Raw genomic sequence first — 24,833 nt, forward strand, 5'->3', positions numbered from 1 at the left:
AATGAAGTGAACTTTGTGTCACAGAAATTTGCTAGAATAAATTTTGGTAGCCTTTTAAGTTGGCCCTGGCTCCCTTTTGTCATAAACCCACTGTGGGCTTGTATCCTGACAGTATGCACTATTAATATTGACTGCAACAAAAAGTATGACCTGTCCCTTTTTTGTTTGAGGTTTTCTGTGCAAAAGATAATGGAACTAATCACTGACTATTCTCTGATTTCAGATTAATGGATCTGTGAACTTCACACTTAATAGTCAAGAGATGCAGGTTATAACTTCCTCACAAAGTAAATGGAACTCACATGTGCCACCTGTAGAAATCATCGCTGTGGTTACAGAATCACTTACAGGCATGTTCTTTAATATGGGTTTTCCTTTAAGGAGCAATAGTGACTGTTTAATCTCATAACAATAAACTGCAGTCTTCTTCAACATCATTCATCTTCAGATCATTGAGGATTATAGTCTTCCTGGCCTTTTGATTCAATTCTTTTTAAAAGTCACTCACCTCAAAATGTTTGAATGTGGTGTATCGCAAGGAACAGTTTCAGCCTTCCATCCTGTGCTGTTTTCTTGAGCTGAAACAGCCTTGGTTTGCCTGCTGTGGGGCTGCTGTTGGGCTATAGTCAGTATATGTGGAGTCCCATATTTGGGCAAATTGCAGCCATTTTGGCTTGGCATAATGGTGCGGGAGGGAAGGTTGAAACTCCTTCCTCCTCTTTTGCTTCCAAGCTGATTTGGGCGCTGGAGTGTGTGGGAATGCTACTGCAAGTCAGGTCACATGTTGTGTTGTATAGTTTGGCCTTAAGCAGCAGTTTGTGCTCCCCTCTCCCGTTCTTAGGCTAATTAATTAATTAATTAATTAATTCTCGGTCCTATTAGAAAATTGTCCACTGAATTTGTAGCACAAGAGAGCAGTAGCACATATCTCAACTAATCCAGCTCAAGTAAATGCCAGTAATATTTGTAATCATTACTATTACTGTGTTACAAAAGGATTTCATTGATGTCCAGTCTCACCAAATATCAGCAAAACTACACCCAGCTAATGACTTCTCTACAAAGTTTGAGTCCACTGTCTAATCTTTTGTGTGTATGCATATGAAAACTTATGCCTGGAGAAAACTTTGTTGGTCTTAAAGGTGCCAGTTGACTCAAACTTTATTCTGCTGCTTAAGACTAACATGGCTACCTCCCTGGATCTATTGACTTCTCTGTTAGAATAACAATGACAGAATTTTAAAAAAAAGTTTTATTCAGTGGGTACTGTAAGATTTTGTAGAAGAATCCTTCAAATGTGCTACTGGTTCAGTAACTGTATTGTTGACTACAAATGAATTTCCATTGATCTCAGATAATGTGAATATTCAAATTATTATTATTATTTTAGTTTATAGGAATTATTCTTAACACTATTAAAACGAATTACTAATAATGAAGTGTTCATGGCACTAAAGAACTTGGTGGAATTCTTGGAATTTCTCAGTATGATATTTCTTTAACTTGAAGCAGTGATCTTTAGCCCATGAGCCAGGACCCCTCAGGTGGGTTGCAGAGCCCCACCACCTGGGTTGCAAGCTCCTACAAAACTGCCATTATTTGTTTGCTGCCCATTGGAAGTCCTTCTACTAGGGCATGTGTATGGAGACAAAGGGTGCCATATGTTTCCTTCTTCGCTTTGCGAACATGTTGAGATGAGCAGCTGAACCGTGATGGAAGGTCAGAAGACTAACCTGTGGTTGACCCTGGTGCTCAGTTTGTGTTTCCTGTCTTCAGCTCTCTTGGTCTGCCACCTAGAGACCTGACCTTGATACTGAAGACTCTTGATCTTCATACCCCACACTTCCCTTCTTCCTGCCTCATGACTTTGATGTCACATGACCTTTTTGATGTCACATGACAGGCTCAGTTGGGCTTATGGTCAGTGATCTGGAAAACCATTGCTATAAATAACGAAAGGTGACTAAATGCTTAGGGCTGTTATTGAGATTATTGGCAACAGCAGCATAACCTGTTGATAGCTGTAATGTGAACTTTTCATTTGATTTGGGGAACAAATGATTATACACTTGTTTTTGAAACATGTCTAAATATTTTAATAAACAGGGATCTCCCAAAATGCAAGTACTACTGTATTTCCAAGGTTCTATAACTACATATTAGAATTTTCTGAGTATCCAAAAGTTCTGAAGCCTTCTCTGACTTTCACAGCTATGGTGAGTTTTTTTCTGCATAGTTACTATTTGTCTCATCAGTATCATTGTAGGGTAAAAAGTGCAAGGTGAATGGAGTACACAGCATAGAGACATATGTATGTTTTTAAAATAGATTGAAGTAGGATTTTCAATCCAGGGCTGCCTCAACCACTAGGCAAACTAGGCACCCCGTAAAAAGTCTGCCATGAAAACATCGCGATGTGATGTCACCCCAGAGTCAGAAACGACTGGTACTTGCACAGGGGATTACATTTACCTTTTCATTGTTTGAGTTCAGTGGATTTATAGGAGTGTCAGTGTGTTTTGGGATGGCACTGTAACTTTCAGGTGTGGATGTAGGTGATTGAAATGAATAAATTCTGAACATGTCCACTTGAAACAAAACATCATGCTCCTGTTAGAATTGCTCATAGCACTTTACCTGTCATGAGGCAACAGAAGAGTTTTTCAGACCGTTGGACATACACTGTTATAAACTGCAAATGCTGCATATTCTATTGGCATTTCAGAAACACAAGTATAGTATGAATCTTGTTATTTGTGTTGTATTCTCAAAAAGCATGCTAATGTTTCAATATTTTAATGCAGTTTTGGGGCTAATTTTTGAATGTGCTTGTTTGTGTTTTCAGCTGAAAATAAAAAGAGCTGACAACAATCAGTTGAATACTGATGACCTAAAGAATAATGTATCGATTTCTGTCAGCCATGAATTTCAGACAGAACAGAACTTTAACTATTCTGTCCCAGAAAATGGGATTATTCATATTGAATTTCCAGTTCTAGTTACTACAACATTGAAAGTTAAGGTGTGTATATTCTGTTACCTTTTCTCCAGTTGGTAGACTCAAAGAATCTTTCAGTCCTATGTAGAGCTCATTGTGCTTGGACTGGTATAACTCTGTAAACTCGTATAACTATGTATGTTGTGAGATAGCTAAACTATATAGGAATAGATAAAGATGGGTAGCCATGTTAGTCTGTCCGTAGCAGTAGCAAAGAATAAGAGTCCAGTAGCACCTTAAAGACTAACAAAATCTGTAGTAGGATATGAGCTTTTGTGAGTCACTGCTCATTTCTTCAGAGCTTCACATCTTGGTATCTGAAGTGAGTAGTGATTCACAAAAGCTCATACAAATTATTAGCCTGTATAGGAATAATCTAATTTAGGAGTTTCTGTAACAGCAGTGTTGAAAAGGAAGAGGAACAGCTCAAAAATACTGTTTGAATTGTGCCCTTTATCACTCTGAATTCCTTGTATTGGGTGTGTTCTTCAGGTGACAATCATAGCTCAGTCATAGAGAGCTTGCTGGTATCCAAAAAAAGTCCCAAATTCAATCCTTGGCTTCTCCACCCAAAAGTAAATGGTATACCTGTGCTAGGAAAGACTTTTCCCTGACGCCGCAGAGAGTTTCTGTCTATTTGATAAAATTATTTTAATTTGGAAGAATTGATGATCTGACACCACAAGGCAGCATGCTTCTTATCGGCTGAGAACAGACAGGCATTCTGGGGTGGCTGGGAGGCGTCCTGAATTAGGACGGCTCAAAAAGAGCCATCCTGGAGCCTCCAGACAGTCCCCGGTGATGCGGCCCCATCCTGTCTCTGAGGCGGCTGGGTGCCTCCACACGGGAAGGCGCCCTAGAAGCCAGATTCCCTATTTTCCCCCTTGTGGGGCATGTGTGCACTAGCACTCTGATTGGTTTCCTTTTTTAAAAAAAAACCTGGAACGACTTGGGGCGGCTTGACAGCTCCAGACCGCCAAGTCGCCTTGCTTACGCCTTTCCCGTCCAGATGGCGGTGTGTGTGTGTGATTGATGGCCAGCTCAAATATTTGCTATCACTTCCAAAGTGGTAGCTTTTTGAGCCGGTCAAAGGATCCTGGAAGACGGGGTGAGGACGGGAGGGGGAGGCTGGCAGATGTTGCTGTCTGCACAGATTTTTTGGGTTGACTTCAGAGGAGTCTCTGAGTAGACCCAAAGTGCCAGTCTGTAAGCAGCTATCATGTGTCTTTTAAGGGAACATACTGAGCTGCTTCCCAGTGAAGTCCTTTAAATCCTTTAGATATATACATAGCTTAATGAATTTGTATCACTACTCACAAACATCCTGGATGCTTTTTTTACAGGCCCAATTTCTTGATGGTTATGCTTCTGTGGTCATAAATGATGTATTCTACTCTCCCAGTTCAACTTACCTCCTAATTAAAAAAATGACTCAAGAAGTAAAGGTAACTTACTTTCGTCAAGTTATTCACCGGTTTCTTAAATTCACCAATTATAAACATCTTGCACCATCATTGACATGTTTATTCAAGTTACATTATTTTTCTAGGTTGGGACACCTTTGGAGCTGAGTGTTAGAAGCAACAGACCCATGACAGAGATCAGCTATATGGTAAATAATGTCTGATTTATTTTGCATTTGTTTTTAACGATTTTCAGTGCCAATATGAGAAAAACAGCATGGCAGAATGCTAGAAAAACTTGATGCTAAGAATGATATATAATTCTAGAGGGGAAAATATGTATTTAGTCATTTTTAGAGAAAATACTGTATATTTAATTTTTTCATCAATGTTTTACCCCCCATTCAGGAGTTAAAGAGCAGATGGGTTTAAAAAGAGATACAAGCAAGCACACTTTATATATCCAGTGATAGGCAAAAGCTTTTTTCCCTTTAATATGTTGGTTCTTCCCCCCTCCATCATTTCATCTCTCAAACCAATGTGAGATCACCATTAGAAGTTACGCCTGGAAAAAATTGCTGGATTTATGGATTGAATGTATGGTGGGAAGGTGACAATCTCACTATTTGTCTGTAACATATTAGAGCAGGGGTGTCAAACATGTGGCTCTTTTCAGGCCCCCAAGCAACTGGCTATCATCTTCTTCCTTCTCCTTCTCTCTTGCTTCCTTCTGTGTATCAGCTTGCTTTGCAAGGCTTGCTCAATCGCACAGGAACCATAGAGCAAAACCTCAGTTTTCTCCATTGGTTGAGGCTCATCCCCCTCCTGGTCCCCTGGGGAGGCAGGGAAAGAGCAGAGCTTCCTTTGCCCAGTTCCCTGGATCCCATGGGAAAAAGAAACAGAAAGCACCTTTAAGACCAACAAGTGCTAATGTTTTAAGTTTTTTTAAAAAAATCTTTAGTCATGTTTGTCTGTGTTCTTTTAAAAGTTTATATCTCTGCTACCTAATCTTAAATAGGTACACGCATGGCCTGGCTCAGCCCAAAAAGGTCTCATATATGTAAGATCCGTCCCTCATAATGAATGAGTGACACCCCAGTATTAGAGGATTCACATAACCAGTCACCATACCAAAGCATCACCATCAGTAGGTCAGAGAATTAAGCGCAATTAGAAGAGTCTACTGAAATGGGTGCAGTTTGAAATCTTTGCTTTGGACATTCTTTTATGTGGTTCAGGAGACATATATGTTTTCTATATGTGCTGTTGAAGTGAAATGTTGCGTCTGGGTTGTCCATGGATAGTTCCCATGACTTTTTCAGCAGAACAGTTTCCAGAATTCATAGAATACATCTGGGGAAATGGTTACTATCATCTGAGTTAGGCAGAAATTTCATATTCTTTCTTTTGGAATGCTTAAAACAATATTGAGATTATGGCCATTTCTACATGCATTTCTACGTGGCGCAGAGTGGTAAGCTGCAGTACTGCAGAACCAAAATAATTTTTAAAATGAAATTCTTAACTCTACTGATTGAAAATTATGAAAGCTTTAGTTCCTAATTATGATCTATTATTAGTCTTATTAGAATTTATTATTTTCTTTTTTATCTCATTCTTTTTTGCTATTCCCTTTTTCCTCAGTTCTCAGAACATTAGCCACTTGATATCTGTATTTTACTAGCACTATTAATTTTTACACTGCCTACAAAACCAAGTTTCTTTCTATACAAAAGGCCAAGCAGAGTTTTGAACACTCTACTTTTTTAAGGGGGGAGGGAGAAGCTTTTTTGTTTAAAGACGTATAGTGTATAATTTTAACTGCCACTCAGATTCTGGGTAGCTTAACCAACTTGATACTTTTTCACTCAGGTCATTTCTAAGGAACAAATTGTAGTTGCAGGCAAAGTTGAGCTGCAGTCCTCAACCTTCACTTTAACACCAGAAAATTCTTGGGCCCCAGAGGCTTGCATCATTGCTTACTATGTGAGTGACAGTGGAGAAGTAATAAATGACGCTCTGAAAGTTCCTGTGCATCCTGTTTTTAAAAACCAGGTAAGTGTGCAGTGCTTCGCTTTGCATGCAAGCTTTACCAACTGCTTCACAAGCTGAAATCTAGTTAAGAACATTAGAGAAGCCATGTTGGATCAGGCCAATGGCCCACCCAGTGCAACACTCTGACCGATTTCGCACTATGCTTGTTCCTGGTGGAGAGCCCTTTTGCTCCCGGGGCTTCTCTCTGTTTTTGCACAAGTTGCCCTGGAGCTGTGAGTTGGCACACTGCTATTCTGCAGCAAGCGAGATTCTCAGAGAAGTGATTTCTGCTTGCTGCGGAAAAGTGGCGCACCAACTCGCAGCTCTGCAGCAACTTATGTGAAAATAAAGAGAAGCCCCAGGGACAAAAGGGCTCTCTACCCGGAACAAACCCTAGTGTGAAATTGGTCTCTGTGACACACAGTGGCCAAATAACCAGGGGCCATCAGGAGGTCCACCAATGGGGCCAGGACTCTAGAAGCCCTCCCACTGTTGCCCCCCTCCCAAGCACCAAGAATACAGACCATCACTTCAGACAGAGAGTTCTGTCTATGCCTTGTGGCTAATAGTCACTGATGGACCTTTGCTCCATATGTTTATCCAATCCCCTCTTGAAGCTGTCTATGCTTGCAGCTGCCATCACATCCTGTGGCAGTGAATTCCGTGTATTAATAACCCTTTGGGTGAATAAGTACTTCCTTTTATCTGTTCTAACCCGACAGCTCAACAAATTCATCAAGTCTCCATGAGTTCTTGTATTGTGAGAAAGGGAGAAAAGTACTTCTTTCTCTGCCTTCTCTATGCCATGAATAAACTTGTAAACTATCATGTCACCCCTCAGTCCACATTTCTCCAATCTGAAGAGCCCCAAGTGTTTTAACCTTTCTTCATAGGGAAAGTGTTCCAACCCTTTAATAATTCTAATTGCCCTTTTCTGGACTTTTTCAAATGCTATAATATCTTTTTTGAGGTGTGGTGGGTGACCAGAACTGTACACAGTACTCCAAATGAGGCCACGCCACCAATTTATACAGGGGCATTATGATACTGGCTGATTTGTTTTTAATTCCCTTCCTAATAATTCCCAGCATAGCGTTGGCCTTTATTATTGCTAACTTATTTGTTCCTGGTTCCAAAACATGTATTACACTATAGTTTCTTGCTAACAGTCCTATAACCTACATCAAGTTGTGCATTTGTGAAGGCTACACATGTGTATTCCTTGTTTGTTTCCTGGCTAACATCCTGATTGAAAATAATCAGCTGTTTCTAATCACCTGCTCCAGAATGCAAACCAATATAGTGTTTTTACCTGCAGATTAACATGTACTGGAGTAAAAACAGAGCTAAACCTTCTGAAAACATTACCCTCAAGATCAATGTAACTGAACTTGAAACAACCATTGGCCTTTTAGTTGTGGACAAAAGTACAAAGCTGATCGGAAAAAGAAGTGACATCTCAGAGGATGCTGTAAGTTTAGTTGAAACTTTTTTGGGGAAATATTTTTTGAAGTTACGTAAATAGCATATTGTTAAAAAGGGGTTTCCTCCCACTTACCATAGCCACATGGTTTCTGAGGAGACTTTTTTAAATAAGCAGTTTTGTTGTGATGGAAGAGAAAGAAAGAGAGAGTGCTGTGAGGATTTCTTTGTATTTACAGATATGCAAGAATAACATATTGGAAGCTGGCAGATAGAATAATTATGAATCAATCAATTTATTCGACCAATGACCAAATCAATCAATTTATTCGACCAATGACCAGTACAAGTCAAAAGCAAAAGCTGTTAAGAATAAAAATTTAAGAATAAAATTGATCTAAATATAACAGGAATATCTCCTTTTCAGATTCTGAGAGCAGCCTTTGGTTTTGGAATAAAATGTATTGAATGGGTTAAATTGAATAAGAAATTTTGGTAAATAACCCAAGGGGAAAGGCTTGGTTTTTTAAAGTGTTAATTGAATAGTTTTCAATAGCTATTATGAATAAGCGCCTGCAGAGTGTTGGGTGTGTGGCTGGCCACTGCAGTGCCGGAACACTTCTGGCCCCTGCTGACAAGCCTTCTTAAAAGCTCAGACACTGCAAACCTAAGCAGAGGTCGTGACACAGATAGGAAACAGAGGGTTTGGTGGCCCTGCACAGTGTGGCCCATGATTGTTACGGCAAGGACAACCTCGGTGGAAGATTCCAGCACCAAGGAGCTGTAAAGAGGGGACAGGCAGGTTGACAACCTGTATCTTCAGCCCTTTCTACACATGGACCTCCACCAGGGTTTTCTCTGAGTTCGACTTACGTTCATTTATGTTGCAGGAAAACACTGGACAAAACAGGATCCCCATCTCCTGGAACAATAGTGGGGCAAAACTGGGGTAAACTCAGTGTAGTGTAGAAACAGAAACCCCACCCTCAGATTAAAAAAAAAAAAGTGAACTCGAGTGTAGTGTAGAAACGGGGAAAAACAAGGTAGGAGCAGGTGTGAACTTGAGTGCAGTGTAGAGGGTCAGTTTGGGGACAGGGTTGAACCAGGATTAAAGTCTATGTAGAAAAGTCACAGCACCAGGCAGACCCTTGACCATTGCCTGTTCATTTGACATATCCCATGCCATGAGTGCTTCCACGTGCTTCTTAGTGGAGCCCAAGGTGTCATTTTAGGGTGAAGACTTCTGTGTGCACAGTGTCTCCAAGGGCAGAGACCAGAATGCACGGTGGTGACCACAAGGTCATTTTTCCAGACTTTGTTGCCTAGTTTCTAGGGAATGTACAAATGCCAGATTTTCACAGTATGTGGCCTGGCCAGAGGACAGGGACTTGCTGCTAGGTGGGTGACAGTACCGGGGAGTCAATGGGGGCACTGGCCATGGGTGGGTATCTGGAGGTACCTGACTATTGTCTTTTGCAGCCTATAACCAGGCTTATTATTGAACCTGAATGGTCATCAGGTGGATATTTGTACAGATGAAGATACCAGGACCATATTGTGCCATAAGACCATGTAGTCTCTGGGTATTTCCAAGCTGTTTGTAATCTGTGTTCTGCTCCACAACATAACCATGTAACGGCAACTGTTGTTGCCCTGGTGGAGGTGCCCAGAAGACCCCATGACTCATGAGCTCTGCATGGACCAGAAAGTCTAAGGCATCACAGAGCGAGTCTCCTACATTATAGCAGTCAAGGCATTGCCAGAAGTGATCTTGTCACACCTCTGAAATCTCCTTTCTTAGTTTCCTTATAGCCGGACCATGGGGAGTAGCTGGTAGAAAGTTGAAAAAGTGGCCTTCCATCAACATCCAACACATCTATGTTGTCACAGACCAGCCCTTCTCTCTCATTTGATGTAGCCCCATGTTGCATGAGTTAGCATCTGGTTTGGCTGGTCCTGGCCCAGAACCAATGGACAAAGAAATAACAGGAAACACAGGAAGAATTAATAAGACTTGTAATAACAATCCGAAATGCTGCATAGCATATGAAAATATAGGAAGACTAATAAACTATTGAATGCATATAGCAAAATTACAGAAATACACTAATAGACAATAGCTCCATACTAAAGTTTGTTACAATAAAGCTTATAAGAAACTGGATACATAAAAGCTGGATACTTTGATGCAGTTTTTAAAGAGAACAAGATGTATATGTCTAATCAAAATTATTTCATTGTGATAAGTGTTAAAGCAAATGTAAAGTTAAATGTATACTTTTTAAATAAATTACTACCTGTTTAATTATAATCCTCTTTTGTAAAACTCAATTAAATAAAAAGGAATGATAGCTAAGAATAGGGAAATTTTTATGTTAGGGATAGCAAAATTATTTATGTTAAATACTGGGAAGATATTTAGGATCCTTCAGTGAAGAAGTGGCAGATAAAATTATGGGACTTAAGTATTATAAATAAAATAATGAGTTACATAAGAGTTAAATAGAAGTATTAAAGAATAAATGTGTTAGAAACTGGAAATGTTTTAAGCATTATTGCAACACATAGCGATATAAAGGAAAATACTGGGGGGGTGTTGTAAGGAGGATATCTATTATTAATTTTTTGCTTATTTGATAACATTTACTAAATAATTACATTAATTTTACTTGTACCGCACTATTTTGAATTTTTTTGTATTTCATGCTTTCTCAGTGGTTTTATATATTAAATTATTAATACGCTATTATTACTACTTTAAAATTTTCAAAACATTTACAGTGAATTTTCCCTCTTTTAGATATATCATGAACTAAGTCTGTATAATACAGCGCAATATGATAGTGAAGCCCAAAGTTCCTACAATGTCTTTCAGGTACAGTTCTAAAAGGTATACATTATTTTCACCCTGCGCTCCCACCTCAAATTGTTTTGGTGTTCAAATGAAAATAAAAATATATTAAGATCTCATTATATCTTAATTCAAAACCAAATTCATGAGCATTAACATATTTTCTGATGCAATGTGGCAGAAGACTGCTCAGTCGTTATTGGTTACCAAAGGTTTTTTTTCCTCATGCCCCATTTTTTTGTATTGGTTTTTCCATCTAAGCTAAAACATCTTTGTTTATAACATATAAAATATATTAAAACAGGGACCCACAAGAAACTTGAACTATTGCATTACCCCCACCTTTGTGTTCTCCCCTGTCCCCCTACTTCTGTCTCTCATTGTTTCTTCCTCCTGCCACCTGTTCTCTTACTTTCCCTCTCCTTGATGCCTCTCACTTCTTCTCTCTTTCTGCCCCCCTACCCCATTGCTCTCTCTTTCAATCTTCAGAACTCCTGGCTAGATAACACAAAATGCCTGTGTGATAATAATCTGCCTCCTATCACTCTTCCAGCCCCCTACCTGCTTCTCCTCCCCAAAGCAGCAGTAGTGGTAGTGACTCTCCAGGAATCACAATGGCTCTCCCAACCACAGAGATAAGTTTATCCTTAGGGTTGCCAGCTCTGGGTTTGGAAATTCCTGGAGATTTGGGGGTGGAGCCTTAGGAGCGTGAGGTTTGGGGAAGGAGCAACATCAGCAGGCTATAATGCCATAGGCTCCACCCGCCAAAGCAATCCTATTCTTCAAGGGAACTGATCGTTGTCATCTGGAGAGCAGTTGTCATTCTGGGTGATCTCTAGCCCTAGTTGGCAACGCTAGTTGCCCTGTGGGGAAACAGTTGCTTTGGAGGCTGGAGTCTATAATATTATACCTGCCTGAGATCCCTCCCCTTCCCAAACCCCACCTTCTCCAGGAATTTTCAGGAATTTTCCTGACTGGAGTTGTCAACCCTATCTGCTCCCCACCCAACAGTCACCCTAACTTTATCTGCCCCTCTATCTTCAGCTTTCCATTGCCTCTCCCATGGCGCCTACCTATGGTGTTTCTCTACTTACATTAGTCTCCTCTCCTCCTTTTTTTTTTTTTTAACTTTAAATTTTTATTAATTTTTCAACCAAAACCAACAATCAAATACACACTCAACAACAAATACTTACAATGATATACGTACATTATAGTCATGGCATAAATATCATTCATGTTAAGTAGAGCGCCTCTAAACCCTTTGATTGTTTTCCACTGTTACACATTTCACCCATGTTTATAGTACATTATCATTAAATAAATAAGACTGAAAGTATGTGATTGGTACAAAATCGTCCAGTCAGCTTCCACAGCAAGACTCTGATCAGAACCTGGGTCTTGCAGACCCTAAACTGAAGTTCTAACTGCTGCAGCACACTGGCTTTCATCAGGTGGCTGCTATTGAAGAGTAGCAAACAGCCACGCCTGAGTGAGTCATGCAAGTCAGGTGATACCAAGTCCCCCAGAGGTTGCTTCCAGGCCGAGGGTTGCCAGCATCCAGGTGGGACCTGGAGATTCCCCAGATTTACAACTGAAGTCCATACATTTGTCTCCCTAGAGAAAATGGCTGCTTTGGCGGGTGGACTCCGTGGCATTATACCATGCTGAGGCCTTTCCCCTCCCCGAACCCTGCACTCCTCAGACCCTGCACTCCTCAGAAAATATCCAGGAATTTCCCAACATTGAGCTGGCAACCCTAATCAGGCCTGGCCCCAATTATGCTTGCTCAAAAGCCAGAATAGACCTGGAAAGGGCCCTGATCCATCCCCTTGCCATTTTACTAACAAAATTGAATACTGGAATACTGTAGTTGCCTAGCAATAACCACTGAGAGAATATATTGCTTAAAGCTACAGTTGCTTTTATCAATTTTGAATTTTTAAAAATCATCCAATGCATTTTTTAAAAAAAGTTTTCAAATTTTTCTATGAACCTGGGGCCCTTTTCAGGTTGGTAGAAAGATCTGTCTTTCCTGTTTACAGCTCCAGACACTGGATTTAAGGATCCAGTGATGTAACCGACTTCATTATTAGAGTATAAGATTAATAAGATATTCTTAGGATAAAATGTATACATATATATTTTAATATATTTATATGGTGTATATTTCAATTGAAATACCTTTTTATATGCTACATTCAGAAATGTAACCTCTGGGTATTGACTGATGCCAGCCTTCCACACCATGACCCCATGATTTTCGGTGAGTAATGACAGATTATCTAATATGCTGTTTATGATTCATGAGCTGTTGATTGTGAAGAAAGAGGGTGATCTGTGATGCAGTATATGTCTTTTGCAGTATTTTTGCAGGACTTTTCGCTGTTTGACTTATTTTGGTGATACAATTTATTTTAGTTGGTTATAAAAACATCACAAAATTGCTGGCAATATTCTTATTTTCCTAGATAGTATTGGATATGTTAATATGACATATGAAATTGGAGGAATGGCATTAGAGGAATATGATAACTCTCTGGAGCTTTCATCAGTATCTGCTGATTTTGGTAATCCTCATGTAAGAACAAATTTTCCAGAGACTTGGATTTGGCGTGAAATTACACCAAGGTAATGGGAAAGTTTTCTTTACATTTCCTTACAGTGAAATCTTTACTCTATCATGGAGCAGTTTTCCTTTTCTTGAATTATTTACATTTTTGCACTGATCAATATGAAATTTTCTATCACTAGTTTATTAATATGGTTCATATTTGGAGACAGTTAATGTAGAGGGATGGATAGTATCATTGGAAACGGCCAAAAACAGGCATCAGTCAGAGAGCCTAAATGTGTACAGGCTGTACACTTATAAGGTGTTACTTGTAAAGGTATAGAATTCCTGGAAGTAGGGAGTAGGGATGGGCATGGAACAAGAAAATGGTGGCTTGTTTAATTTCATGGCTCATTGGGTTGCCTGAATCAGTGGTTCAGTTTGTTTTGTGTTTCTCCCCTCAATTTCCTGAACAATGTGTGTTTTGTTGGTTCATTAATTTCAGGAAGGTGTAGAACAGCCCATGAGTGGGCTAGAGATGCCAAATTTGTGGCAAACTCTTCAATGAACTCTCCTCCTTTCAAGTTCGATGCAAATTGGATTTCAGGGGGGCTGAACTATAGCCCCCCAAAGCAGGTGCCTCCAGTAAACTGCTTTCCTAGGATCTGGGGAAAGAAAGGGAAGCCACCCGGTTTCACCCCCAGGAAGCTTGGGAACTGACTAGATGATGCAGCTCTGCTCTCCCGGCCCCAATGCTTCTGTTCAGTTTCCTGTGAAACTGACTAGAAGCCGCAGGGGGCTGGGGAGAGCTGAGCTGCAGTGTCTAGTCAGTTTCATTGGAAACTGACCAGAAGAGCAGGGGTCAGGAGAGTGAAGCTGCGGCTTCTAGTCAGTTTCACTGGAAACTGACCAAAAGTGCACATGCTGGCACCAGGCTGTCTGGAAAAATGAAGCAAACATGAATAAAAAGAGGTTCCAAGAAAAAAAAGCTGGTTCATTTCATGTTCTGGTGTGGTGGGATCAGACAAATCAGTTTGGAACAAACCACGAATTGGCCATTTTTAGCACGAATCATGATTTGTGGTTCAGTTTGTGCCCATCCCTATTAATATAAGGATACAAGAAAGCAAGGGGAAAAGGTAAATATAATTATATTAATCTATAACTTTTTCATAACAAGGACAATCATCATCAGAGTAAATATAGAACATTTAACATAGACGTCTAAGATACATAATAATTGAGAATTTTTACATACTTTGTATACTTATTAAAGTCTAGCGTTTATTACCATTAGTTAATTATCAGGACTTTCTTTGAGCAGGAATGCCCAGGCAGTTCTGGCTGGCTCAGAATCAGTGGGCGTGGCCTAATATGCAAATGAGTTGCTGCTGGCCTTTTTCTACAAAAAATCTCTGGTTATTATTAATATTAACTGTTAGACATTTATTATTGCATTATATGTTCCATTACATCTCAATACTATTAGGAATGTTGTAATCAAACTATAATCAAACAGTACATTTTAAGACCCTTAATGAGTTTGGACGCCATCTGGGTAAAAAGATCTATTAATGATTTGCTTTACACTACAATACGATATTTGAGCAAAGTAATCAAATATGACCTGGATGTGCATTGTGCCTTCACTACAAACAGAAAATGTTTGCGTATGCCTTCAGTTTGTGTTGCCCTCTAGTTGAAGATAGGTAGATCTAGGTTAGACTGACCATTCAAAATTGCCTCTGTTAAAAATCTTTCTCCTAACATCGCCTGTGCGCCACACACCCCATCGGGTTCTGAGCTCTTTGCCTCCAATCTTAGGTCCAGGTAGACATGCTGCTGCCACTAGGATACTCTTTTTATTTATAAACTTCATATCAGCATTAGCGCAGTCTGTCTTCTGTACTGATTGTACTGTTGGACCAGTCACAGTACTGGACAAGCTGCTCTAATGTAGATATGAAATTTGGAATACTGTATACAATTCTGGTCACCACACCTCAAAAAAGATATTATAGCATTGGAAAAAGTGCAGAAAAAGGCAACTAGATTGAGTAAAGGGTTGGAACACTTTCCCTATGAAGAAAGGTTAAAACGCTTGGGGCTCTTTAGCTTGGAGAAACGATGACTGAAGGGTTATGTATGGGATAGAGAAGGTAGAGAAAGAAGTACTTTTCTCCCTTTCTCACAATACAAGAACTCATGGACACTCAATGAATTTGTTGAGCAGTCAGGTTAGAACAGATAAAAGGAAGTACTTATTCACCCAAAGGGTGATTAACACATGAAATTCACTACCACAGGAGGTGGCGGCGGCTGCAAGCATAGACAGCTTCAAGAGGGGATTGGATAAACATATGGAGCAGAGGTCCATCAGTGGCTATTAGCCACAAGGCATAGACGGAACTCTCTGTCTGGGACAGTGATGCTCTGTATCCTTTGTGCTTGAGGGGGGCACAGTGGAAGGGCTTCTAGTGTCCTGGCCCCTGGTGGACCTCCTGATGGCACTTGGTTTTTTTGGCCACTGTGTGGCACAGAGTGTTGGACTGCATGGGCCATTGGCCTGATCCAACATGTTCCTCTTATGTTCCTAAGGAACTATGTACCTTAGTTTTACATATTGAAAGCACAGATATTGGGGAGAAAATGAAAGAAAATAGAATCACTAATTTGGAAACTCGAGTTGGTGCAGAATGCCAAGGCTCAGCTGTTAACGGGAATTAGATGAAGAATGTATATAACTCCCACTCGACAGACACTCCATTGGTTGCCCATTTGTTACCAGGTTCAGTTTAAGGTATTGACTACCACAGTCTAAGCCCTTTGTGACCTTGGAGCCTCTTTTCTGCAGCACTGCCTGTTCCACTGTGCTGCACCATGACATGCCAGAAGGGCCTTTTTGGTGGCCAACCTGCAAACAGGAAAAATCAGCAACTGTTTGTACATATGCTTTCTTAATTGTGGTTCCCACTTTATGGAATGGACAACCTGAGGAGGTCAGGAAGACCCCCATCCTCCTGGCTTTCCACAAACTATGCAAAACAGAATTGCATTTTATGCAAGAGTTAACAAATTTACTTGGATAAACGATTAGGGACTGTGGTCGATATTGTTGTGTATAGCTCATGGTAAGTGGGATCCTTTTTAATTTTTGCACATTTTAGTTAATGCTTATGCTACACTTCAGTTCTGTCTTCTAGTTTTCAGTTGGTTACTGACTTCTATAATGCTAATGCATTGTTTATTGAATGTCCTGTTGTGTACTTGCGGAATTATCTTTTTCTGTTTTCTTCCCCTCATCTTCAGTTCTACAGAAGCAATAGTGGATGTCACTGTTCCTGATACCATTACTTCATGGCTAGCCAGTGGTTTTATAATATCTGAAAACCTTGGTCTTGGTGTAACAAAAATACCTGTAGAGGTAACAAATCCTTTGTCAATTCTAGTTTAATTATGAGTTTCGACTTAATTCTGAACAATCCTCTAGAAATATGGCAGACTGTTTTCTTTATTATCATGGTTCCATGCAAAGAGGCACAGTGGATCTGTGGTTTGCTAACTTCTTATTTACTAGATGTGGAGGAGATGAAGATGAGGCACTAGGCCACCAAGTTTTCTCTTGGATGGAATGGTCTATGTGAGTAAAAGATTTTCCATATTTGTCCAGATTTAACCAGTTGTATGGAAGAAAACTCATCAGATTTGATGACTGGGTACAGACAGGCAGTTTCATGTATGTGGGAGGTGTCTTAAATTGCACTACAGCAAAATGGAGTGGACAAATCCCATTCAGAAACTCCTGCACGAGGTGCCTGTATCTCGCTTTGGTGTGTTTTCATGGTTGTTGCATGCTATTCCCTTAGCACAGTTTGGGGTTTTTTTATTACATTTTTAGTAGCCATGCACATATGTGCTCATCTGCTCTGTGGCAGTAATTTTTTTGAAAAAATACCACTGAGTGCCTAGAGTGGATTGGTAGATTCACACTGCTAATCCACCTTGCTTGCATGCTCCCATGATCAGATGCCAGGAAAGGTGGGAGGAGTGCAGCAGAAGAGTCTGCTACTACTTCCCAATGATTCGTTTCAGAGATGTCGGAGGACAGGGTGAGTTCAAAAGCGGAATGGGCAACAGCTGTGCCTGCCTGACCTTGACTTTTTAATCTACTTGGGGGAAGTGCCTATGTTGGTTCAAATTGGCTGTCTGAATCCAGCGGATAACAGGTTTTGGGAATTCTGCAAGGGAAATACAGCTTGGGGAGGGCAAATTGCATCAGAAAGGTGGCAGGTGAGGAAAGTACCTTCTCCAGAGGTTCTCATGTAGGATGTATGAACTGAGCCTTTGTTTGGTGTGTGTGTGTGTGAACAGCCCAGATAAACTGCCTCAATATTAAGTCTTATTGCAAGCAGTGGATTTGAGTTAATTGCAACAAAGTTGTTCTATTAGTATTGTTGGGACTTTGTTGTGAATTTACTTAGCTGGAAAAGGGCCAGAGTGTATTTATTGATGATTTTACTGTGGATCTTTGGCTGCTTTACTTAGCTTTCTTTTTGACGCTATTGAGGTTTGTTAAGACCAAGCAGAGTTAAATTTAGTGAGTTTAATAGCATATCAGTGTCAAGCCCTGATACTGTAATCAGAGATAATAGGGCTAGATCCAAATGGAAAACTTCCTAGAAGCAGTTGGCAGAGTGCATATTTTCCTGCTTTCCCCAGCCTTTCTGCCATTTGTCCCCAGAGGCTTCTGACAACTGGGAGAGCCTTACAAGGAAAATATGCCACTGGATGGAGTGCTACAGCAACATGAGGGGTTAAGGTAAAATTGCCATTCTCCCTTCTCTGCTAATGCAGACCTCAGATGGAAGAGAAAGAGAAAGAAGCCATGTTAATGGATTCCTGCTTATCACTACAGTGGCCCTTCCTATTGAATAGCCTCAGGCTATTTAAGCTACATGGAGAAGATGGGGAGTCACTCCACCAACTCTTCTGGGAACTCTCCCACTGGATCCAAGCAAATAATTATAATCACCCAGATTTCAGTCCAGGGTTTGTACCTAGCAGTTATACATGAAAGGACACATTTGACTGGTAGCATCACCTCATCCAGGAAATTGGATTTGGATCTTAAATTTTATTTAAGGCTCATTTATTTAAGGACAATATATTTTTAATGAATTTAATTTCTTAGAATTTGATTTTGGAGAGTCAAGCACTTGATAAAAAATTCTAATTCTTGATAAAAGATTCTAATTCTGTTTCACAATGACTGTTCTCACCATTATCTGGTCTCTGATTGCTCTGTACACATGGAGAAAATGTGTTATTTATTAATACTAACACAAGGAATATTTAAACATGAAAAGGCAGAACATTTAGGCTTTATAATGCATAGTATTTAGGCTTTATAATGCATAGTATTTATTAGCATTATTGAATTAGCCCTATTTGTATCAATTAAAAACCTTAATACATTGAATGTTCAGAAGTATGGCAGTTTTCTTTATTAACAGGGTTCCATGTAAAGAGGCACAGTGTGGATCTGTGGTTTGCTAACTTCTTATTTACTAGATATGGAGGATATGAAGATGAGGCCTGGAAGAATCAGCATGGTATAGTGGTTAGAAACCTGAGTGTTGACTAGGGTCTTAGAGACCCAGGAAGTAATCCCCGCTCTGCCACGGAAGTTGGTTGGGTGACTTTGGGCCTGTCATGTACACTCACCCAAACTTACCTCACTGGGTGGTTGTGAAGATAGAATGGAGGAGAGGAGAACAACGTAGGCACCTTAGGATCTCCATTTGTGAGAGGGTCAGGGGACAAATGCTATAAATAAATAAAACTGTCGGGACAGATGTGTAGCTTATGCTGGAGTTATCAGGTCAGGTGTTGAATATTCTAGAATCTGGGATTTGCTGACTTTTAAAACCCTCAGAACCAGGGCTGGGGGGGGGGGTGCAGGTGCATGGGGCAGCACCTTCTATTGAAAGTCCAATGCCCCACCCCTTCCCCAATCTTCCCTTTCTTGTTGGTCGGGGGTGGGGGAGCCTGGGGCACATGGTGCTACTGCGCCACCCTCTTTTCCTCCCTTTCCTCCCTGAGAAGTACCTAGTGGCATGGGGTTTGTGGGGTTTGGCAGGGGTGGATGAGGCCACCACCCGCTGCCCTGCTTGCCTCGGATACCATGTCTCAGATGGGGCTGGAGGAGGACTGGAGCAGGCAGGCAGGGCAGAATAGCCTGCTCCTGGCCTTGTGCATTACTGCACCTGTGCCAGGGCAGCAGGGGAAGTCCTCGCTGCTGGTGTCATGTGACACCAGCTACTCCTCTCTGTCCCTGTTAATATAATTTAAATTAAATTAAGTTAAATTTTTATTTTATTTTGTTAGTGCCTCCCCCTGAAAAAATTCCTGGCTATCCAACTGAAGCAGTAGGCATAATTAAACTTTCATTGTACATTGTAAAGTTGCGAACTTCAGAGCCAAGTATTACTTAGCTTGATGCTTGGAACATAAAGTGCCTTAGTGTGCAATCCTAACCTGAATAATTCTCTTCTAATTCTGTTACAGTCTGTACCCTTAAATGGTATAATTTTGCAAGTGGTGTATGAAGCTGCACTTTGAAGTCTGAGATTGAGTTGCCTATTTCACACTGGCTGTAGCTCATGCGAATGAGTTGCCCTATGAACAAACAACATCAGCATCTCAGGAACTAAAAGTATTACATAAGGTTCCCCCCCAAAAGATCATGAATAATACTGAAGGGCATAATTCTTTAAGTGTATATGAGCTTCCTCATCTATGTTGACCCGGTTCCTTGAAGGTGTAAAGTGTCTTCTGTTGCTATATAAATGCACAGACTGATAAAAGTTTCTGTGGTCCTTTGGAGCCACTGGGGAACATGTGTATTCTTGTGTCTGGAGAGGTACTGTTCTTATCAGAAATAGTCTGTTTTGAATGACTCCTATTTCATTAACGGCTAACCCACAAGGGTTCACTGTTGTATAACTTTTGTTTTCCAGTTAGAAGTTTTCCAGCCCTTTTTTATTTCCTTGAACCTTCCACCAAGTGTTGTAAGAGGAGAACAGTTTTTATTGGAAGTACATCTCTTCAATTATATGAAAGAGAATAATGAGGTAAAAATGCTGGAAAATGTATTCATTTAGTTTCTGCTTTGTTGCTTCTTTGCTCTTACCACTTTTTGTTGGCTTTGTTGGGATAGATCATTAACTAGCTGGGCAACCAGTTTATATTGGATAATCGCCACAGAGGACAGGGGGGAAAATCGCATCATTGCAAAATAAAAATAAAAATTACATCATCGCAAAAAAGAAAACAATTGTTTTTGTTTTGGCTTCCCTTGAAAGAAGCTGAATGGAAGAAGACCACAGAGTTGTTCTGATGTTGCATACTCCATAGATATATGATGTTTTTAAATCATAAAAGTTAAGAGGTAGCTGTGACATGTATTTTGTGTTTTGAAGATTTTAAAACTGTTAGGGGAAAAAATTGAATTCTGTTGATTCAGAAGTCTCATTTTGTCCAATGGGGTTTATTCCCAGGAAATTGTTTTTAAGATTGCAGCCTTATTTACATTAGGAGTTCGCAGTAGGACTGCATCTCACATTTTGCAAATGGAACTTTACTGAAAGCTTCCTTAGTTTGATGTAGTTCTCATTTGTTGTGACATCCAAATGCAAAAATCTCTACAAATTACAGTTTGTTCTGCACTGCAGATGAGGATTCTAAACTGGGATTAGGCCAAGATTTAGAATTAAGGTGTGTGTGTGAGCAAATTCCATTATGCCAAGGCAATGTCATGCTGTGTTGGAGCTTTCCATCAAGTTGTGTGCATTCAAGGAGAAGATAGAGGTGGGAGGAGCAAGGAGAGACTGGTAATAAGATTGTGTTTACTCCTGGTTGCACTTTAATGTCTGAACACTTGTGATGTCTGAATGCAACCTATGAACCAGTATTCCTTGATGCCAGTGTGGCTTTCTTATGTTTATTTACCTCTTGCTGTTTTGTGCTTATGCTGTCTGCTTTCATCTATTTCTGTTGCCTTGAGGACATCATTATCCATCTTGCTCTCAATTGTCTTGCTTCCTAGTTGCCTTTCCTTTTCATCTTGTTTGCCTTTTCATCTTGTTTGAATTTTTCATAGATGTTGCTAGATATTCTAAAGTTGATGAATGCTGGCCCGCAATCTATAAATGTTACATGCATCTATGTGATATTTTTATATGCAGCTTGATTAGCAGTAAAATAGAAACAAATGGAAGTTTGTAAAAATACCATAGCACTAATTTTGCTGGTAGCAGAAAATTAAGAAAACAACAGCCTCTTTTCTGTTTTGTAGGTTACAGTGACCCTCGATCGAAGTGACGCATTTGAAATTTTTATTTCAAATGAAATAAATGCTACAGACAACAAACGGTCAGTATGGGTGCCAAGTGAAGATGGGAGGACTGTCATTTTCCCAATCAAACCAACACAAATTGGAGAGATTCCCATCAGAGTGACAGCAATATCCATCTTTGCATCTGATGCCATCATCCAGAAAGTGTTAGTGAAGGTAATTCAGGTGTTAGTGAAGAAAATACGAAGCAGCTAATATTTAAAGAACATGTATACAAGACTACTGAAGCAGTTGGGGGAAATAGTATAAAAATCTCCTTTTGCTAACTAGTTCAGGCATTTATTGGAAAGTTTCTAAAGCCCACAATTAGATAAATGTTCTAAAGGCTGCCATAGGATGGGTGCAACAACGCTTTGCCACTTCATCAGAACTTGAGGAATAGAACCAATGTTGCAAATTCTGTCAAGGGCCACACTGCATCACAAACAGCCACTGCTGTCAGATGTATTGCAGTGGGATTGTACCACATGAGCAGCACAATGGAATGGACCCAACCCACATGCAAAAACAATTTGATGTCCACCATTGCAGTTGAGTGCTTAACTCATGCACAAATGCATGTATGAAAGCTCAATTTGTTTGCTTTGGTTGGTTGGGGGTGGGGTGGAGATTCAGTGAGCAGGAATTCAGTCAGCGGTGGGTGTGTGCTTAACTCACTCATCACACACCATTTCTCACTTCAAATGATTTCTCTCCACAGGTTTTGAAACAAGCATTGCATACATTTTTAACTCCATAAAGTATGATTTTAGTGGATAGATTAGGGACAAGAAATGTTAATCACTCTGTCCAACTTTTTCTCCATTTCAAATACCTCCCCTCTCCCCAGCTGATCTTTAAAGAATAGAAGATATCTGAACTTTAATATGGAATCTGCAGTTAGCCCTATCTATTAAGTACTGAGTCCTGTACAGAATACAGGTGGTATGATCTCCATGAAGACATAACCAAACTGTGAAAAAACAGAGTTTAAGACATAATAGCAGTACTGAAGAGGAGTCTCTTGTAGTGTCTGTTTTACACCTGTACATTAACTACAGGAAGATAAGTGACTAACAATTTGTGTACCTCAAAAGGGTTTACGTTTTAGGCACAATGCATTTGTTTGTCCTATGGGGGAATGGAAACATCTTTATGAGTAGAGGAAAGCTTATGAGGACATATGAGAAGTTTAGTGTTGGACATAATTTAATTTGAGGTGGTAATAAGATATTCAGTAGAAAAAAAATCAAATTTGAGATGCAGGATTGGATGGCAGAAGGAAGTTCAGGGACAGAGAGAAGATGGTACCGAAAGCTGAGATATTTTATGAGGTAACACAATCGGTATTAATGGACAATCAGTATTAATATAAACTATTGCTTCACTGTTGCACTGCAGCTTACAGTAAAGGTAAAGTAGTCCCCTGTGCAAGCACCAGTCGTTTCCGACTCTGGGGTGACGTTGCTTTCACAACGTTTTCATGACAGACTTTTTATGGTTTGCCATTGCCTTCCCCAGTGGTAAAGCTGCAGTACTGCAGTCCTAAGCTCTGCTCATAACCTGAGTCTGATCCCGGCGGAAGCTAGGTTCAGGTAGCTGGCTTGAGGTTGACTCAGCTTTCCATTCTTCCGCGGTCGGTAAAATGAGTACCCAGCTTGCAGGGGGGAAAGTGCAGCTTAAAGTACCTTACTTTTATTTACACAACTAATATGGCCACTATTTCCATGTATGTGACACTTTATTAGTGTGAAACATAGGGCGTGTTTAGACGTCACAGAAAACAAGGCTTACAATGTGAAACAATTCTGTTTTGGTTTTCTAAGAATAAAGAATTAAATCTGGTTCTGTGAATATTTTAGCACTTCATGTTGAGTGGAAGAGGCCTGTTCTTTCAATTGAAAATCTTGCTTTGTTTGATAAAATGCCATTCTGGCAAAATGCTGTTTAAGGAATATATCAACCCTTGTGAGGAAAAAATGTTTGTGAAGATTTGGTACTGCATTCACTGTATCCATGCAGTGTTGGAGCATTGTCTAATACTGATGTTGCTGATGGTTAATAATAATAATAATAGATGCATCTAAACTTCATTTTTATAGGCTGAGGGATTAGAGCAGTTTCATTCACAGACACTTCTTTTGGACTTGACCAAAAGAACTGGACTTACAGATTCGCCAGCAGAAACTTTGCTTTTTACTTTTCCATCTGAGGTTGTACCTGGCAGTGAAAGAATACAGTTCACTATTGTTGGTAAGCATTTTCTTGTTTAGAGCCAAATTACCTGATTTCTTATTAAAGAACAAGTAAATCTGATTGCTTATTTATTAAATCAGCACACAGCATGTTTATTACAGGATAAAACAGTGACTGTTTTTGAGTAGGTGTTTGTAACTGGTAGAGGTGTTTCAGATCAAGAAAAAAATTCCTTAAGATTTCTCTGTTTGCTTCTCTCATGTAAATAATTTTAGCCCTACCCCTAGCTTAACATAGTAGTTTGTTTTGTGCATCTTTTTTATTGTTTGCCATTACCTGCAGATGTGATATCTTATATTTATGATAATTGCAGTGGTTGTGTTCGAAAAGGGCAAGCAATAATAGTTAGCTCAAATGCTTAAAAGGAGACAAAATATCTCCAGTGGTCTTTATTGAAAGGAATGCTTCCACACAGAGATGTTTTGCTATGTATCTCTCATTGCTACTGCAAATACAAAGGCAGAGAAGTACCCACACAACATTTTCTCAGCATATTACTTGCCTCAGTCCTAACCCTGCCTGTTACTGTTACTGGAGGCTTTTCCAGGCATTATTTTAAACAAATCAGTAATCGACAAAGCTATAGTGCAATTGCAATTTATTTGATTGTTTTAATATTGCTTATTGTTTATTGTATATTTTATGCTCTTAGCTGCCTTCAGTCTGCATAGAATGGGCGGGATACAAATATAATGTAAATAAATAAATAAAATTACAATCTATTGCAAACATGTATATATTTTTTAAAAGTTCATAAGTTGTTAAAAAGATCTGTATACTTTTTTAAGTTTTAAGGGGAAAACAACTTGCAGGTGACAGGAGTATATACTGTTCTTTGAAACTGAAAGCTTGGATCTGATACATTGTTGCAGTATATCATTATAGCATGACAAGTTGAATCTATCAATTACCAATTTTTT

General features: G+C 39.7%; 1 protein-coding gene across 1 annotated transcript in view; it reads left to right on the forward strand.

Moving 5' to 3' along the window:
- Nucleotides 1-24,833, forward strand: part of CD109 (CD109 molecule) — a 106,977-nt gene that overhangs the window by 40,102 nt on the left and 42,042 nt on the right. Inside the window, exons 9-22 of the mRNA XM_060233094.1 lie at nt 224-389; nt 2,107-2,216; nt 2,846-3,022; nt 4,342-4,443; nt 4,548-4,610; nt 6,274-6,456; nt 7,754-7,906; nt 10,658-10,732; nt 12,914-12,974; nt 13,180-13,339; nt 16,572-16,686; nt 20,282-20,395; nt 21,619-21,834; nt 23,760-23,910. Coding sequence (XP_060089077.1) covers nt 224-389; nt 2,107-2,216; nt 2,846-3,022; nt 4,342-4,443; nt 4,548-4,610; nt 6,274-6,456; nt 7,754-7,906; nt 10,658-10,732; nt 12,914-12,974; nt 13,180-13,339; nt 16,572-16,686; nt 20,282-20,395; nt 21,619-21,834; nt 23,760-23,910 — 1,846 coding nt within the window. The remainder of the gene's footprint in view (nt 1-223; nt 390-2,106; nt 2,217-2,845; nt 3,023-4,341; nt 4,444-4,547; nt 4,611-6,273; nt 6,457-7,753; nt 7,907-10,657; nt 10,733-12,913; nt 12,975-13,179; nt 13,340-16,571; nt 16,687-20,281; nt 20,396-21,618; nt 21,835-23,759; nt 23,911-24,833) is intronic.

This window comes from Heteronotia binoei, chromosome 1 (assembly GCF_032191835.1).
Source record: "Heteronotia binoei isolate CCM8104 ecotype False Entrance Well chromosome 1, APGP_CSIRO_Hbin_v1, whole genome shotgun sequence".
Taxonomy (NCBI): domain Eukaryota; kingdom Metazoa; phylum Chordata; class Lepidosauria; order Squamata; family Gekkonidae; genus Heteronotia; species Heteronotia binoei.